At 44.6% G+C, this 16,904-nt stretch overlaps 5 protein-coding genes across 5 annotated transcripts; all 5 read right to left on the bottom strand.

The window, feature by feature from the left end:
• Nucleotides 1–21: 21 nt before the first annotated feature.
• On the bottom strand, nt 22–969 carry LOC120895174 (TP53-regulated inhibitor of apoptosis 1-like). Its single transcript, XM_040298282.1, has 2 exons — nt 664–969; nt 22–526 (listed from the first exon to the last, which is right to left on the bottom strand). Exons 1-2 carry the CDS (start codon nt 808–810, stop codon nt 428–430), a joined length of 246 nt encoding a protein of 81 aa, XP_040154216.1. The 5' UTR covers nt 811–969; the 3' UTR covers nt 22–427.
• Nucleotides 970–1,188: 219 nt separating this feature from the next.
• On the bottom strand, nt 1,189–4,635 carry LOC120895171 (putative ammonium transporter 2). The gene is made up of 4 exons (XM_040298277.1): nt 3,918–4,635; nt 2,448–2,843; nt 2,154–2,386; nt 1,189–2,089 (listed from the first exon to the last, which is right to left on the bottom strand). Exons 1-4 carry the CDS (start codon nt 4,379–4,381, stop codon nt 1,407–1,409), a joined length of 1,776 nt encoding a protein of 591 aa, XP_040154211.1. The 5' UTR covers nt 4,382–4,635; the 3' UTR covers nt 1,189–1,406.
• Nucleotides 4,636–7,214: 2,579 nt separating this feature from the next.
• LOC120900259 (zinc finger protein 771-like) lies at nt 7,215–10,405 on the bottom strand. The gene is made up of 3 exons (XM_040307030.1): nt 9,579–10,405; nt 8,606–9,506; nt 7,215–8,543 (listed from the first exon to the last, which is right to left on the bottom strand). The coding sequence occupies exons 2-3, from the start codon at nt 8,726–8,728 to the stop codon at nt 7,338–7,340; spliced, it is 1,329 nt and encodes a 442-aa protein (XP_040162964.1). The 5' UTR covers nt 8,729–9,506; nt 9,579–10,405; the 3' UTR covers nt 7,215–7,337.
• Nucleotides 10,406–11,246: 841 nt separating this feature from the next.
• On the bottom strand, nt 11,247–11,999 carry LOC120900274. The gene is made up of 2 exons (XM_040307054.1): nt 11,641–11,999; nt 11,247–11,575 (listed from the first exon to the last, which is right to left on the bottom strand). Exons 1-2 carry the CDS (start codon nt 11,743–11,745, stop codon nt 11,369–11,371), a joined length of 312 nt encoding a protein of 103 aa, XP_040162988.1. The 5' UTR covers nt 11,746–11,999; the 3' UTR covers nt 11,247–11,368.
• Nucleotides 12,000–12,932: 933 nt separating this feature from the next.
• Nucleotides 12,933–16,079, bottom strand: LOC120900267 (zinc finger protein 771-like). Its single transcript, XM_040307043.1, has 3 exons — nt 15,875–16,079; nt 13,544–15,809; nt 12,933–13,471 (listed from the first exon to the last, which is right to left on the bottom strand). The coding sequence occupies exons 1-2, from the start codon at nt 15,977–15,979 to the stop codon at nt 14,664–14,666; spliced, it is 1,251 nt and encodes a 416-aa protein (XP_040162977.1). The 5' UTR covers nt 15,980–16,079; the 3' UTR covers nt 12,933–13,471; nt 13,544–14,663.
• Nucleotides 16,080–16,904: the final 825 nt, after the last annotated feature.

The raw sequence follows: 16,904 nt of genomic DNA on the forward strand, positions 1-16,904 counted from the left end.
TGTAAAACGAAAGAATCGAGCGCCACTTCGTATGTTAGTATTTTATTTTTAACAAAACCCACTTTTGTATGCTTAACAGGCGTGCAACTAGTTGTGATTGACGGAATAGCTATGGCTGTATGGCGCTAGAGCTATCGATTGGTTTCATTCCTACTAAGCTAATACAATTCAAGGAATGAGGGATGTCAAGAAAACGAAACACATCAATCGCCAGCCGCGCGATCAGCCAAACGATTTGATCACAACATTCACTTTGGACATCGTCGCCTGTAGCACCGCTACCAGGGATTTAAAACCGTAATTAACTAAAATTGAACTTTTCGCTTGCTTATTTGACTAGCAGCCACTCAGGTTGACGACACACCAGCGGCAGTGATTGATTCTCGAGCCGTCCAGCAGGGAAAACAGGAATGGACGCAGTTCCGCTTCAACTGCCCTTCGGTGGTGGCTTCTGCTCCTCTTCCTTTGTGCCGAGATAATCGTTTTCGATTTCCTTAAATTCGATTTGGTGCTGCTTCATGGCTTCCTGCAAAAGGGGCAGAGTTCAAGGCGGTGTGTGCGTGTTAGTGTGTACGTCTGCAAAGACGGAGGTACGTCGTGCCGAAAGATGACGAAATGTGTCGTTTTATCAACGCGCTATCGGCACAGCAGAAGGGAACGCACCTTTACGCACTGCTGGTAAACTTTGAACAGTGGAGCACACAGCGAATCGTCCGTATCGCCTTTGAGAAATCGATCGGAGAACCAGTTGTTGAAGCAGTTGTCGTAATCCTTCTTGAGCTGCGTACAGTTTTCACCGATGCTGTTCATGGTGTCTCTGGTGTTTGGTTTAGCAGCTGATGAAGGAAAAACTATTCTGTGAGCCACTTTACTTTGGCGGTGTTGCCTTTTTTTCTTTACAAGTGCCCGCCTTCGCAATTGCACCGTTCCTGGGCCTGGTTCGCGGTAACGATGTGTTGTGTTGATGTTGTTTCGCAATCTGTCGTCGCAATGTGCTCCGTTTATGCGGCCGGATGGAGTACTTGTATGTTTGTTTACACGCGTTTTGATTGTCATCGCTCGGTTTCGGTGTTGTGCGTACTAAAACGCGTGGTGTGATTTAATTTTGAGAAGGAATGTAATTAATTTCAATGGGTATTGCTTCAAATTGTGTTGTTTGTTATGAAGATTACTCACCCGGCAGAAAAATGTGCATGAATAGATGAAAATCCATGTTTCAGTGGAAATGGCAAACGCGGTTTGTTTACTTATCAGCTACTACACTGCTGTCAGAAGGACGCTTTCCTATCCATTTCGAATAAATTTTTTTTTAAACAAAATGGAAACAAAACCTTCGATAACACTTTTATTGAACAACAAAGCCTGCACTCGATGGGATGGTAACGGATTGATCCGTGATTTGCCACTTAATCAATCCACGCAAAGTTGCGATCGGCGTTCCGATCGGTACTGCCAACCTGGTAGCTTCGCTCGCTACCAATCACGGAAAGTTGGTGTGTCTCCTTACCTTCCCGGCCACTCATCTTCACCGTGGTAATTCCCCCACGATCGAACGCAGCATTATCTTTCCCGTTCCTGTGCGACTTGCTCAAAAAGCTCTTGGAGCGCCGTCGCGAACTGGCGCCACTTGCCGGTTCGGTCTTTTCCCTTGCTGGCCGATCGGCAAACTTATCCATCGCCTGACGCCACTGATGCAACTTCTGACTGGCGGCTTCAATTTCGTCCACACATCGTTCATGACCGGGATTGCGGCCGATTGGCGGTGCATCGATCACATCGTCCAGATCGAGCTGAATGGGGGCCAGCGCGGACAGTGCTCGTGAGATTCCGATCTGCGTGTGTCGAATCCGGTGCTCCATTAGATCCGCCCCGAGCAACTCCTCGTTCGGGTCCATGCGGATGGGGACGACCTTGTTGATCAGCCACAGCAGCACAAACGTGGTGCATACGCCCCAGCACGCCAGACACAGTGCGGAAAGTGATTGGACGCCTAGCATATACCAACCGCCCCCCTTGAAGAGTCCCGATCGTCCGCTCGTCGTATCCATGCGTAGTGGATTGTCGGCAAAGAATCCGACGGCTAGCACACCTACCGGAAGAAACAACGCTTACAAGAGGTTTCAGAGAACAGAACGCGTAGATTCGTAACTTACCCCAAATGCCTGCGATTCCATGCACGGAACTAGCACCGACCGGATCATCCACGCCCATCCGATCGAACAGCGGCATTCCGAAGCAGCACAGTGCCGAACCGATCGCACCGATCAGGATCGCTTCCCAGGCGTGATAAAGATAGCAACCGGCCGTTACCGACACAAGCGACGCCAGTATGCCGTTTATCAGATCCACCACATCCATGCGGCCGTCGTTGTTTATCATCGAATAGCTGCAAAGGGTACGATCGAATGAACAAGCAAGACACGATCGGAAGACGAAAGGATACTTACATGATGCTGAAACTTCCACCGCCAAACGAGCCCATCATCGTCATGACGGCGGCCCGTGCTGCATACGCCCATTTGGCACCACTGACCCCGTACGTGCTGCCGGAATTGAATGCTAGCCAGCCCCACCACAGCACAAACAGGCCCATGCACGCGTTGACCGGATTGCCGAGCGGCAACGGATCCGTACCCTTGGCGTAGCGGCCCAACCTTGGGCCGAGAATGGCGGCCGATGCGAATGCCGAAGCACCACCGATGAGATGAACTGGACCGCTGCCCGCTATATCGACCACGCCGAGGTTCTTGAGGAAGCCATGCTCGCCCCACACCCAACCGGCCGGTATGCAGTAGACGATCGTGTTGAAGAACGAGAAGATGCAGTAGGCTTTGAAGTTGCATCTGTTGGGTAAGCGGAAGGTGAGTCAGATTTTTGTTTTGTTTTTGCTTTCTTTATAATTTTCATCTTGGATTTGTAATACTTTGTGGACATTATGCAAACGTGTTCCCCTTGTGTTTGACTTTATTTAGCCATTTACAGTACGACTTATCCAAAAAGGATTGTCGTCTGTGTCCTGGGTGTTTCACTTCTTATCATTGAGATCTGTAGGTTTATCCTGTTTAACTACTTTACACTGCACGACCTAAAAAAAGTCATTTTTTTTTCAACGAACTAATGCAACATTACGGTACGAATGTGTTGTGCTTTGTTAATGTGCTTTAAACGAAGTGTAGCTTTCCTGTTTTCTAATAGGACTCCCAATGAGAATGTGTATTCCTATTCACTGCCACGTTCAGGAGCCATGCACCCGGTCCTCAGCCAGTCCGTGTGACTAATTGGCGTGTTTAAAGCACACTCGCTTTAATCAGTACGGCAACATTGAGACAAACACATAAACCAGCACACCCGGCATAGGTTGTTTTCAAAATCGGTGTCATTTAAAATTGATACTTTCACCGCGTATGCGCTAACGTGGTTGTTGGTGGTTGCATGATTAAAAGTCCTGCGTTGTCCCCATGGCTAGTTGTTTTGACGGAGGAGAGAGAGAGAGAGAGCCAGAGAAAGAGGAAGAGACGAAAAGGTTGAGGTTGGACATCGCTGGTTAAACTTTTGACCCTGAAAGTTAACTATGGCCACCAATGTAGTACACCAACGGACACTGTTGTTGTATTGCATGATGAGACGGAACTGAAGGTTAACTCACAAAAGCGTTCAGGATTTTTCCATCGATTATGCATGCAAGCTGAGATGCTTCTTAAGGGAAAGAAACAGACATTACTCTATTTAAACTACCACTGGTGGACAAATCATGAATAGTAAATGGCATTGCGCGATTACCTTAAACTAGACATGCTTGTCATGGTTTAAATTTTATAACACTTAAATCACAAAAATAGTCCAATCCATGATCACAGCACTATCCTCTATTTCTCTGCTCCCGAAACACAAGGTCGCCTAGACCATTCAGGACTAACCTTTCCGCCATAGCGCCGCTAACGATCGTGGTCGCCGTCGTCGAGAACGACAGCTGGAACAGGAACGCGGCAAAGATCGGCCCGAATAGTGGATCGCTTACGCCCGGATCGATGAGAAAGTCTCCGAGTGCCACGAACGGATTGTTCAGCTCGCCTCGCCCGAACGCCATCGCGTACCCGAACAGCCAGTACGTGAATCCGCCCAGCACAATGTCGATGATGTTCTTCATCATGATGTTGACCTCGTTCTTCACCGATACGCAACCGGACTCGAGCATCCCGAACCCGGTCTGCATGGTGAAGATGATGAACGACGACGTCAGGACCCAATTTGTGTCCTCCACGTTCAGATCGTACAGTCCCGGTATGACGTAGCTGTTGTTGCGCGCCAACGATTGGAATGCACCGGGGCTCGGTGTGGTTGATGCCGCTCCCGGCGACCCCATCGTTGTGCTGTTGGACATTGCAGTGCTAATCAAACCAACTTATTAGACCCACTGTTCTATTGCATCACAAACGCACTGCACGTTGGGCGTAGGCCACATGTGTAAAAGTCACGCACGAAAACACGTGATACGAAACCGTGTTCTGAAATTCCCGCGGAAAGGCTTTCCCAGTTCCTTGTTTTTCCCGAGCATGTAAATCCGACCAGCGCTCGCTGACGACTGATTCACCAATTGGCGATTCGGTGGCGGTTCGGGTCAGTCAGTTTGTCGCAAAATTCGAAAACAATATCCGTCTCCCTGTGTTTAACCTATCCAATGTGGCCCCAGTGTATGGAAGTTCTCAATCTCTGGCGTACTCCCGGAGCGTAGGAAGGGCTTTTTTTGTACAGAATTCATTAAAAAATTAGATGTCATTAAGCCATTAGCCCACGGGGCAGCTAATTCTGTCCGCGGCCTGGTCATGCAACGTTTTCCCGCTTTTCACGCTGGGCTTCGGGGCCGTTCGCGTGCTACGAGCCGTGCAAAACAATCGTCGGCAACAACATCAGGCCGCGTCCGGTAGCAGATTTTCTCGCTTGTTTGTGTGGTGAGTTGGATGGCAGGGTGGAACGCACCCCCCCCCATCTCCCCTGTATCTTGTTGTTTCACATTCCGGGGCGCCTACGACCGGCACCTTGCTACAAATGGGTGGCGGTAAGTGCGGTGGCGTGCGCGCTTGTGGACACCTATCGCCGGGTGATCTTTTTGAGCAAGGAAGATCAAAGTAGCGTGACCGCGGGACACCCTGGTGACCGTGGCCGTGGCTTTTTTCAAACACATTCCATTGGACGCACTCAGACGAAGTGTTGTGTGGTGGGAATATAGGTTTGCTTGGAGCAATTGATATCCCAATTTCATCCGTGTCGGTATGCGATCGTTTCTGTTTGCTTATTTGATGACTCGATTTACTATGTTGCTACCTTAATTAGTTATCAATTTTGATTCCGACTCTCTCGCTCTGGTGATGCTTGTTGGTGTTGTCTCCCTTGTGTGCTTTTGACTCCGTCTCATGGAATTGCTCATTACTACGTTACGGTTGTTGGTTTCGGTTGGCTATGAGGTGATTATTGTTTGGCAGATGTAAGGAAAACATTGGCACGCATTCAATTTCCGGTGTGGAAATTGTTTTTCTTCTTATCACCTAGTTTTGCAATCAGATTTCTGGATGTTATTCATGGGTGAACGTGTTAGGAAATAATTTGGATAATTTGAAGTTTTTTTTGTAGAAACTTTGAGCCAACTGGCTACATTAGCTGTTTTGTGTATTTTTTATATCGCTAATCCAGAAACAAGTTTAAACGTAAACGAACATCTTAAAGATATTTTAATCCTACTTCCATATGCCTTCCCAGCCCTTCCCAGTTGTATTATTTAATAAGCAATGTTCCCTAGTATATTTGCTAATAACTTTTCTACATGGACATGGGTATCTATATTCAGCCCAATTTCCCGAATCCTCTTTTTGCCGTGTTCGAGAGAAAGATGCTTAGAATGGGGTTTGGCCTTGAAACGTGGAAAGAAAGTAGAAGACATGTGACCGAGAGTATCCTCACGATCCCTGGCTAAACCCGAACACACTCACGTTCCGAGGCGCTTCCGGCGTTCCTCCTGAGTGCCTAAGGGCGTTTTCTACTCGCCACAACAACCTGTAATTTAACCACACTATCGTGCAGTAACTTAAGCCACAAAGGACGAAGAGCTGATAAGTAAGAGAGTGATATACAGGGTTTTCCATTGGTTCTTATAGTTGTGGGACACTTCCTTGACTCTAGCTTATTAGAAGTGAACGTTGTAATCCTATGAATTCACATGAATTGGATTATATGGCGTCTGTTTTGAAGAAGCTCCTTGGAAATTCCTATTGGTTTTCTCCATCAAGGGTGCTATAGAGTCCAATTCCCATGGCATAAAGTTATTTTCCCACAAAGAAAAAGTCACTGAAGTGTACCACAACGATGCGAACTCCTGGAAAACCCTGTAACTCAAGATGACAAGATATACAATTGATGTCCTTCTTCTATAAAGCTCGCCTCATCAGTAGGATAGTAAGCGTAAGTAGGTTTTATAGATAATATAATAGTTTCTTTGTATACTTTTACTTAGTGTAACGCGTCCTATCATAGATATGACCTTGCACAGGCTTTCGGGGCTTATTCAGTACCATGCAGCCGGATATAATCAGTCCTTGCTACGGGGGAACAGTCCATTCTCTAGACTTGAACCCGCGACGGGCATGCTGTTAAGCTGCGGGAGTTGACGACTGTACCACGGGACCGTTCCCCATATACTTGTATTAAATAAATAACTTGAGGAGTTTTCTTTCGTAACGAGTTAGTTTGTAACGAAATAGATAAAACCAATAATAATCACCGACAGCCGAAGTTCATAAGTGACTTAGGCAGATCTTGATCAAGTACAGTACGGTTGTTGCATCAAATAAGAAGAATAGCTAAAACCACTGTCAACAACAACAACAATCGTTTTCCTTATCATTTTATCTACAACTGCGATAAATCCCGTAGAAAAGAGAAGAAAAAATGATTAGCACTGCTTAATTACCTGGATACAGAGCGTGAATCTAACATTGCGTTGTTTCGTGTAAAAGGCACTTATTATTATTATTTTTTATTTATTAAATTATATTTTGTCTCATTAAATTGACTGCCTTTATGGGTTTAACAATATTATATTCTTAATTACTAGGTAAGCAGGAAGCTCTATATAATTAAAAATTAAGCACTATAATTAGCAGCATTATAGTAGAAACACAATTTCGGATGCAAAAATTATACAAAAAGCTAAACCAACAGGATGCGAACCACTACTTTTTTAATGCATAATGTTTCCCTCGTAGCAAATATAAAATCATCATCTGCCTTATAAACCAATCCCCCCGCCCATGCACACTGTAAGCCTTGCCTCAGTCCCACAACATCTACTTGGCCGCCTTGAGCGCCCACATCATCATGCACCGCCTGCTGTTCATGTGCCGCCGTAGATCGGTGCTGGTAGTGAACCGTGCCGGACACTTGCCACACTGGTACGGTTTTTCACCGTTGTGAAACCGGATGTGACGCTTCACGTTGGAAACGTGCGTAAAGCCCTTGCCGCACTGCGGACAAATGTGGGGCTTGTCGCCGCGGTGCAACCGTTCGTGCACCACCATCGAGCTTTGCTGGTGGAACCGTTTCGGGCACACGCTGCACTTGAACCGCTTCGGGATGACGTGCGTGTAAAAGTGCCGATTCAGCGCGGACCGGTTCTGGAACAGCCGATTGCAATCGTCATAGGAACACTGGAATGGTTTCGGATCGGTGAGGTGCGTTTTCTCGTGCAAGGCCTTCGCTTCCGGTTCGTTAAATTCGCGATAGCAGTACCGGCACATGAGTGCATTGATCTTGCCCGAAAGCACGCGCCGAAATTTGACGGCATTCGTGTTGTCCCGGCGCAGCTTCTTGTGGTCGAGCTGCTGGTGCTGTTTGAGTGCCGCCCGGGTATGGAACAGCTGTCCGCACTGAACACACTTCAGTACCGATCCGGATTCGGCTGGAGAGTCAACGTGCTCCGTCTTACTGTTAACGTCATCTTTCCCTTCCTCCGTTTCATCGTTAAAGCTGTCCACTGAGAGTGATTCGGCCCGCAGTCCTATATCGTCAAGCGAAAGCTCCAGCTCCATCTTAACTACCTCCAGTGCTGGCGATGTTTCTTGGCCGTTGCAGTCCGTTCTGGCAGCTGTACTGTCGTTTAGTAGCGAAACGGAATCATCGGGCTGTTCTTCCGCTACCGCCTCCTGTAACGGTTCTTCCTGTTCTTCCGGAAGCCTTTCCGATTTGATCACAATATCTAGCCGCTCGGTGCTGGACACGTCATTTCCGGGCGCTATTTGCAGACACTCTTCGGCGGCAGCGTGACTGCTTTCGCCCATTCGCCCAGCCACCGGCGGTTCTGACGTCATAAGAGGAGCACTAATCGAATCATCACTGGTCGGAGTGGTCTGTTGCAACGTGTGGGATGCGGATATTCGCGGTAGTCCCCCCAGGCCCAGACGGTCAATGTTGTTGTGGATACACTTCTCCTTAAACCGGTGTGCTATCCGCAGCTCGTCGTAGCAAGGTATGCAAAGTTCGTCTTTGGATTTTACCTGGAAAAAGCCTTTCTTTAATCCTGATTTGCATTAAACATATGACTGTGCCGCTGTCTTACGATGATTCCGGTCACGTATGTCCAAAGCCGATCGACACCCCGGGGATGCTGGTAGATCGCTATCATGCCCGGTTCCTCGATATGGCAAGCGACACACCGACCCCGACTCATGTTGGAACTCATATTGTTTTGCTGGCGGGTTTCAATGCACTTTTACAAACTGCGGCAGTTTCATGCTGAGTAAAATTTAAGATAAAAAGTTGCAATAAAAAGTTGGTTCTTTTCACAACAAACAAACAACGTAAACAAACTGGTAGAAGACAGATCAATCGACAGATGGGAAAGGTTGGCTCATGACAGTATGTGTGTGTTTTTTTTGTTTCCCACGCTTGGCCTCAGTTTGACAGTTGGTGCAAATGTTGCTTGTTCCGATATGACAATCAGTTTGAACCGAAGGGATTTTATTTTAAAAATGATTCTTGCAAACTACAGCTCTAAATCTTCGATATCGGTGATTTCTTCTGTTTCCATTGGCTGATCCGTGGTGGACGTATTGGTGCCCACGCTTTTAACGGCAGACTCGACATAATAGTGCACATGTTTCACCGCCCTTACTCCGTTCGGTGCTCGCAGACGATCTCGGTTTTGATAGTACGGTAAATCCTCTGTATCGGTTTTCTTCTCGTAGTGGAAGCAAAAGGTTTGCACTGTCTAGCATCCATATTTTGACCAGGTGGCAGGTTTGATACGTAAGCCGCACCGTTCCCGCGCAGCTCGTGCAATATTTGTGCTAACAGAGATTGATAGTTGATCATAGCAGTCTGGTCTCCACCCATTGTACATTCGATACTTGTCGGTGTAGAATTGGGAGGACGCGACAAAAACCAGTTCCGCCGATCGATTATGTTCCGCTGATCTTGCCAAGTGATGATGAATATTTCATTTCCAATCACGAGTGGGACTTGTAGATGGAGGAAGGAAAAAAGGAAAATGAAACGCACTATTTGTTTGGATTTGACGTGTGTTTCCTTACAGTGCACTGGTTCGGCAAACATTTCGTACGATTTTTGTTCTGAGTTAATTAATATAGACTGTTGATTCATGATTTAGTTTGATTGGAATAAACTTATAATTATTAATTTTTTTTAGAATTATTTTCACTTGAAATTTGGATGCTTTCACCTCATCGGATCCTATGTTAAATAAAGAGTGAAACCTAATCCTATTGCTACTATGATGAAGATGAAAGTTTTTTTTCCTATCACAGTAAAAATGTAGACTTTTATAATAATAATAATAATTTATAATAATAATAATAATATAATAATATTTTTTTAGAATAATTAGAACAAAGAGAGCGCTTCGATCCTATTTTATTGCACAGTCCAAAGCCTTATTTTTTCATCGTGGCTTAATTTTGAGTCTTTTGTCTACCATTGGCGTCTGGCAGCAAGTGCCGCAAGTTGCTACTTATTTTGCGGAATTCCAGCTTGAACCAAGCACAAACGTGTTAATGTAACAGCGTTTCGTATTGTCCTAAACACTGTTCAATAGAAAAATATCTAGAATAGATTTCTTTTTCGTCGGTTTCAGTGCATTTAAAGGTGTGAAAAAATAGAACTTTGAGTTTTTGTAAATGTACAACATTTTGGAATTGGGCTTTTGAATAGGTTTAAATATCAGTATTTCTTGACATTATCATTTTCTGCTTAAAATACAACATATATGTATGATGTTTTTTAAACAATAATGATGTAAACTAGACACACATAACATGAATATTGTGGTTGTATCCCTCTCAAACTTATGAAATACGTTGGCTGTTCCCTTAAGTGTGCAACAATTGGCAAACTACCCTACACAGTTAAATATATGTTCACTTATTTAAGTGTTTTTTAACCATGTGTCGCCTAAGCGAGGACGTTTCGGAAAACCTTGCCGTACAGCTCGTACATTGGTAGGGCCGTTCGCCAGTGTGCGTCCGGCGGTGGATGGTCAGCTTGCCGCTCGAATAGAACCCTTTCCCGCAGTCACCGCACAGATACGGTCGTTCGTTGGTATGTGAGCGCATATGAACCGATCGAGAGTAGTGCGTTCTGTACGATTTGTCGCACAGATTGCAAGCGTACGGTCGTTCGCCGGTGTGGAAGCGAATATGATTCTTGAGATTGCCTCCCTCCGCGAAGCCTTTGCCACACTTTGGACAGATAAATGGCTTCTCCCCGCTGTGTGTTCGCTCGTGCGCCATCTGATTGCCCAGCGTGTGGAATCGCCTCGGGCAGTACCGACAGCCGAACCGCTTCACGGCGGAATGGATGCGCACGTGCGATCGCAAACCTACGCGGTCTTTAAATGATCTGCTGCAACCTTCCTGCACACATTTGAATGGTTTCGCTTCTGATTTGTGCGACTCGGTATGTTCGATCTTGTCGGCCAGCAGGGTAAACTCTTTGAAACAGTACTCACACATCAGGCTATGCAGTTTCGGTAGAAGGGATGAGGATTGACCCCTCTCTTGGGTGGCTGCAGTTATGGTTTGGTCGCCGATTTGTTCTTTAGCGCTATCGGTACCCACTTTGTCTTTTGGTGCATTGTCATTAGTTGCGCTTTCTATTACCCCGATTATATAATTTGCTAACGGTTGATCTTCCTCATCTTGTAGCGGGTCAATGAGTTCTTCACTAATTTCAACATCATCCTGTTGTATCGTTTCATTTTCTATGCATAATTCTATCTTGGGAAGCGACGAAGGATCTGACATTTCCGGTGCAAGATTAGACGTGTTCGCCCTGCCATTGCTGCTGTTGTTTTCTGTATTTTGATTTATGGTCGATTCCGGAACAGATTTATCATACGTTGTGTAAACATCCGTACAACTACTAATGACGCTCTGGTCTGCAGGAGCATGTGTCGTCTTTTAGCCCGAGACGATAACCGTGGTGCCGTGTTCTGAATGCATCTCTGTTTGAAGCGATATGCTACCTTCAAATCATCATAGCACGGCACACACAGATGTTCTTCCGGTTGTACCTAGAATAATAACAATGCGGTTTAGCGATGCACAACTTGTGCAAATGATTCACCTCACCCCGTACCTTTATGTCGGTAATTGAGTGAAACATCTCATCCAACCCATTTGGATGCTGATAAATAGCAATCATGCCATTGTTTTTCACTCTACACGATACGCAGGTTTGCATTTTGCTGTACAATATGTACAATTATGTGAACGCTTTTGCAGGAAATACTGTGTTGAGGCAGATCATTTCCAAACACTTGGTGGAAAACAAATATCGTCCTGGACGCTATAAACAAACAGCTGTCATTGAGTCCAAACCCGGTGGTCAGTGTGACCAGATTATTTTAGCGGGTTTCGGTAGGAGCACCAACATTTTATCGGTAGTATTCGGTAGTTTTTGCTGGATTGTGAAGTTTTCGAGACCTGTAGCCGGTCTCGTAGTACAGTCGTCAACTCGTACGACTTAACAACATACCCGTCATGGGTTCAACCCCCAAATAGACCGTGCCGCCATACGTAGGACTGACTATCCTGCTATGGGGGGGAACCAATTAGTCACTGAAAGCCAAGCCCACAAGTGGGTACAGCAGAACTGGAAATGATTTTACAGTTGTAATTTAACATTATAATCACATCAGAACCTATAAATAAGAGGCATTATTGCTGTTTGTTGATGTTTTTCTTTGTAAAATGTGTTGACATATCCATGCAGAACGCAGCGAACAGATACCAGCCTGCGTCACGCAATGCGTTGCAATACGCTGCGTCGAAACAAGTACCAAGCCCTAACGGCTTCATTCAGCAAACGTGCTTTAACAAATTCCATCTAGCACTGTTCAACCGGCAACGTTTCCAATACCGTAATCAGATGTTCAAATGATTTCGGCATCGATTGTAGCAAAAAGAATACTAATACCGACTTATCCAACATGATGTTAGCTGATTCAAGTTCCCTGACGAGCTTTTCGAATGATAGAATATGTTCTTGTAACGTTCGCTTTTCATCGAACTTCATCATAGATAGCTGTTTCAGCAAGTAAAACACTCCGGAAATTCGTTTCTTCTCGAAATTTTCCTTTAACGTCAACCAAATTGCTCTTGGAGATGTTTTTCCTCGAACATATTCCGGTTGATTATCGGCTATTTTATGAATTAAAACCGATTTACATTTCGCATCTTATTGCTTTCGTTTTAGCCGCTTTCCTTCATTTAGCGCTTCAATTTCTGCCGTAGGATTCACTTGAAAAAAAAAAAATCTTCTTCCCTCAACTATGGCGACCCCCCAAAGGCCCTTTTCCACCACCTGATATTTTTAATCCACCTTGTTCCCACGCTTGGCCTTAGTTTGACAGTTGGTGCAAATGTTGCTTGTTCCGATATGACAATCAGTTTGAACCGAAGGGATTTTATTTTAAAAATGATTCTTGCAAACTACAGCTCTAAATCTTCGATATCGGTGATTTCTTCTGTTTCCATTGGCTGATCCGTGGTGGACGTATTGGTGCCCACGCTTTTAACGGCAGACTCGACATAATAGTGCACATGTTTCACCGCCCTTACTCCGTTCGGTGCTCGCAGACGATCTCGGTTTTGATAGTACGGTAAATCCTCTGTATCGGTTTTCTTCTCGTAGTGGAAGCAAAAAGGTTTGCACTGTCTAGCATCCATATTTTGACCAGGTGGCAGGTTTGATACGTAAGCCGCACCGTTCCCGCGCAGCTCGTGCAATATTTGTGCTAACAGAGATTGATAGTTGATCATAGCAGTCTGGTCTCCTCCCATTGGACATTCGATACCTGTCGGTGTAGCATTGGGAGGACGCGACAAAAACCAGTTCCGCCGATCGATTATGTTCCGCTGATCTTGCCAAGTGATGATGAATATTTCATTTCCAATCACGAGTGGGACTTGTAGATGGAGGAAGGAAAAAAGGAAAATGAAACGCACTATTTGTTTGGATTTGACGTGTGTTTCCTTACAGTGCACTGGTTCGGCAAACATTTCGTACGATTTTTGTTCTGAGTTAATTAATATAGACTGTTGATTCATGATTTAGTTTGATTGGAATAAACTTATAATTATTAATTTTTTTTAGAATTATTTTCACTTGAAATTTGGATGCTTTCACCTCATCGGATCCTATGTTAAATAAGGAGTGAAACTTAATCCTATCGCTACTATGATGATGAACTGTGTTTTTCCTATGACAGCAAAAATGTAGACTTTTTATAAGAAAAAAAAAATATGTTATTCCACTGGTCAATAATTAGAACAAAGAGAGCGCTTCGATCCTATTTTATTGCACAGTCCAAAGCCTTATTTTTTCATCGTGGCTTAATTTTGTCTACCATTGGCGTCTGGCAGCAAGTGCCGCAAGTTGCTACTAATTTTGCGGAATTCCAGCTCGAACTAAGCACAAACGTGTTAAGTAATGTATTTAATGTTAATGTAACAGCGTTTCGTATTGTCCTAAACACTGTTTAATAGAAAAACATCCAGAATAGATTTATTTTTCGTCGGTTTCAGTGCATTTAAAAGTGTACAATAATAGAACTTTGAGTTTTTGTAAGTGTACAACATTTTGGAATTGGGCTTTTGAATAGAATTATAAATCAGTTCTTCTTATTTTTGGCTCAATAACCGTTGGATTACCCCCCCCCCCCATAGCAGGATAGTCAGTCCTACGTATGGCGGTACGGTCTATTTGGGGCCTTAACTCATGACGGGCATGTTGTTAAGTCGTACGAGTTGACGAATGTACCATGAGACGGTTAAAAATCAGTATCATACTTAAAATAGAACATAAGTACATACATACTTTTAAGCGATACGGCAAAGTCGTTCCTTCTGAATAATAGAAAAATATATGTATGCTGTTTTTTTAAACAATAATGATGCAAACTAGACAAACATAACATGAATATTGCGGTTGCATCCCTCTCAAACTTATGAAATATGTTGGCTGTTCCCTTAAGTGTGTAACAATTGGCAAACTACCGGCAATAGGGTAGTTTGGCAATTGTTGCACTCTTAAGGGAACAGCCAACGTATTTCATAAGTTTGAGAGGGATACAACAGTTAAATATATGTCCACTTATTCTAGTGTTTATTAACCATGTGTCGCCTAAGCGAGGACGTTGCGGAAAACCTTGCCGTACAGCTCGTACATTCGTAGGGCCGTTCGCCAGTGTGCGTCCGGCGGTGGATGGTCAGTTTGCCGCTCGAATAGAACCCTTTCCCGCAGTCACCGCACAGATACGGTCGTTCGTTGGTGTGGGAGCGCATATGAATCGTGCGAGAGTAGTACGTTCTGTACGATTTGTCGCACAGATTACAAGCGTACGGCCGTTCGCCAGTGTGGAAGCGAATGTGATTCTTGAGATTGCCTACCTCCGCGAAGCCTTTGCCACACTTTGGACAGATAAATGGCTTCTCCCCGCTGTGTGTTCGCTCGTGCGTCACCTGATTGCCCAGCGTGTGGAATCGCCTCGGGCAGTACCGACAGCCGAACCGCCTTACGGCGGAATGGATGCGCACGTGCGATCGCAAACCTACGCGGTCTTTAAATGATTTGCCGCAACCTTCCTGCACACATTTGAATGGTTTCGCTTCCGATTTGTGCGACTCGGTATGTTCGATCTTGTCGGTCAGCAGGGTAAACTCTTTGAAACAGTACTCACACATCAGGCTATGCAGTTTCGGTAGAATAGAAGAGGATTGACCCCTCTCTTGGGTGGCTGCAGTTATGGTTTGGTCGCTGGTTTGTTCTTTAGCGCTATCGGTACCCACTTTGTCTTTTGGTGCATTGTCGTTAGTTGCGCTTTCTATTACCCCGATTATATAATTTGCTAATGGTTGATCTTCCTCGTCTTGTAGCGGGTCAATGAGTTCTTCACTAATTTCAACATCATCCTGTTGTATCGTTTCATTTTCTATGCATAATTCTATCTTGGGAAGCGGCGAAGGATCTGACATTTCCGGTGCAATATTAGACGTGTTCGCCCTGCCATTGCTGCTGTTGTTTTCTGTATTTTGATTTATGGTCGATTCCGGAACAGATTTATCATACGTTGTGTAAACATCCGTACAACTACTAATGACGCTCTGGTCTGCAGGAGCATGTGTCGTCTTTTTAGCCCGAGACGATAACCGTGGTGCCGTGTTCTGAATGCATCTCTGTTTGAAGCGATATGCTACCTTCAAATCATCATAGCACGGCACACAAAGATGTTCTTCCGGTTGTACCTAGAATAATAACAATGCGGTTTAGCGATGCACAACTTGTGCAAATGATTCACCTCACCCCGTACCTTTATGTCGGTAATTGAGTGAAACATCTCATCCAGCCCATTTGGATGCTGAAAAATAGCAATCATGCCATTGTTTTTCACTCTACACGATACGCAGGTTTGCATTTTGCTGTGCAATCTGTACAATTATGTGAACGCTTTTGCAGGAAATACTGTGTAGAGGCAGATCATTTCCAAACACTTGGTGGAAAACAAATATCGTCCTGGAAGCTATAAACAAACAGCTGTCATTGAGTCCAAACCCGGTGGTCAGTGTGACCAGATTATTTTGGCGGGTTTCGGTAGGAGCACCAACATTTTATCGGTAGTATTCGGTAGCTTTTGGCAGGTTGGGAAATTTCAAAACCAGTCAAGTGTATCAAGTGTTGAACAGAGAGAGAGGATTGGGATGCACATGTTCTTCTGATCGATGGTGAGTTCCTTTTCTCGGTGCTCTACGTGGCCACTTAGGATCGTGGCAGTGCTCCATCGTATGCGAGTTTATCGGATGTGTTGTTCATCGATTTTCGATGGACTATTTCGATAGGCAATTTCAATTGAAATTGACTTATTTAGATATTTCGATAGATATAGCGATTATTTAGAAGAGTTTTATAGCTTAATTAGAAAACATACACAAAAACCTGAGATTGTTCCTACAAATCCTAAATAATTGCATTGACCGATCAAATCTTTTTTTATTCCCTCGTGCTTCAAAGTCACACTCCGTCGTCGTTATCTGTCAAGTTTCATGTAAAATTTTTACAGCACGTTCGATGTAAATCTGAAAAAAAAACACAGACGTGGGCCTTTGTTGTCAACTAAACTTCTTGTTCTGGTCGCTAGTGATATCGTACTAAGGAGGAGTTTCATGCATAAAATGTTTGGGGAAATGGTTTTATGATTTGTTGGTCAGTATTATGAAAAAACTGTTTTGGTATGAAAAATGAAAAATCGGTGGTTATAGAGAGCTCATCTGTGAATTAGTAGGCGTTTCAAAAACCGCTAGGAATACACATAAATCGGTATTTCTGGTCACTCTGTCGGCGAT

Source organism: Anopheles arabiensis, chromosome 2 (assembly GCF_016920715.1).
Source record: "Anopheles arabiensis isolate DONGOLA chromosome 2, AaraD3, whole genome shotgun sequence".
NCBI lineage: Eukaryota > Metazoa > Arthropoda > Insecta > Diptera > Culicidae > Anopheles > Anopheles arabiensis.

Excerpts from the sequence above, each read along its gene's own strand:
- LOC120900274 (XM_040307054.1), bottom strand. The coding sequence starts at position 11,745 with ATGCAAACCTGCGTATCGTGTAGAGTGAAAAACAATGGCATGATTGCT. Across the intron at positions 11,576-11,640 it reads ACTCAATTACCGACATAAAG|GTACAACCGGAAGAACATCT; the intron begins GTACGGGGTGAG and ends TTATTATTCTAG.
- LOC120895171 (XM_040298277.1), bottom strand. The coding sequence starts at position 4,381 with ATGTCCAACAGCACAACGATGGGGTCGCCGGGAGCGGCATCAACCACA. Across the intron at positions 2,387-2,447 it reads GGTGGAAGTTTCAGCATCAT|CTATTCGATGATAAACAACG; the intron begins GTAAGTATCCTT and ends TACCCTTTGCAG. Across the intron at positions 2,090-2,153 it reads TGGAATCGCAGGCATTTGGG|GTGTGCTAGCCGTCGGATTC; the intron begins GTAAGTTACGAA and ends TTCTTCCGGTAG.
- LOC120900259 (XM_040307030.1), bottom strand. The coding sequence starts at position 8,728 with ATGAGTTCCAACATGAGTCGGGGTCGGTGTGTCGCTTGCCATATCGAG. Across the intron at positions 8,544-8,605 it reads CATACGTGACCGGAATCATC|GTAAAATCCAAAGACGAACT; the intron begins GTAAGACAGCGG and ends GGCTTTTTCCAG.
- LOC120895174 (XM_040298282.1), bottom strand. The coding sequence starts at position 810 with ATGAACAGCATCGGTGAAAACTGTACGCAGCTCAAGAAGGATTACGAC. Across the intron at positions 527-663 it reads TTTACCAGCAGTGCGTAAAG|GAAGCCATGAAGCAGCACCA; the intron begins GTGCGTTCCCTT and ends CCCCTTTTGCAG.
- LOC120900267 (XM_040307043.1), bottom strand. The coding sequence starts at position 15,979 with ATGCAAACCTGCGTATCGTGTAGAGTGAAAAACAATGGCATGATTGCT. Across the intron at positions 15,810-15,874 it reads ACTCAATTACCGACATAAAG|GTACAACCGGAAGAACATCT; the intron begins GTACGGGGTGAG and ends TTATTATTCTAG.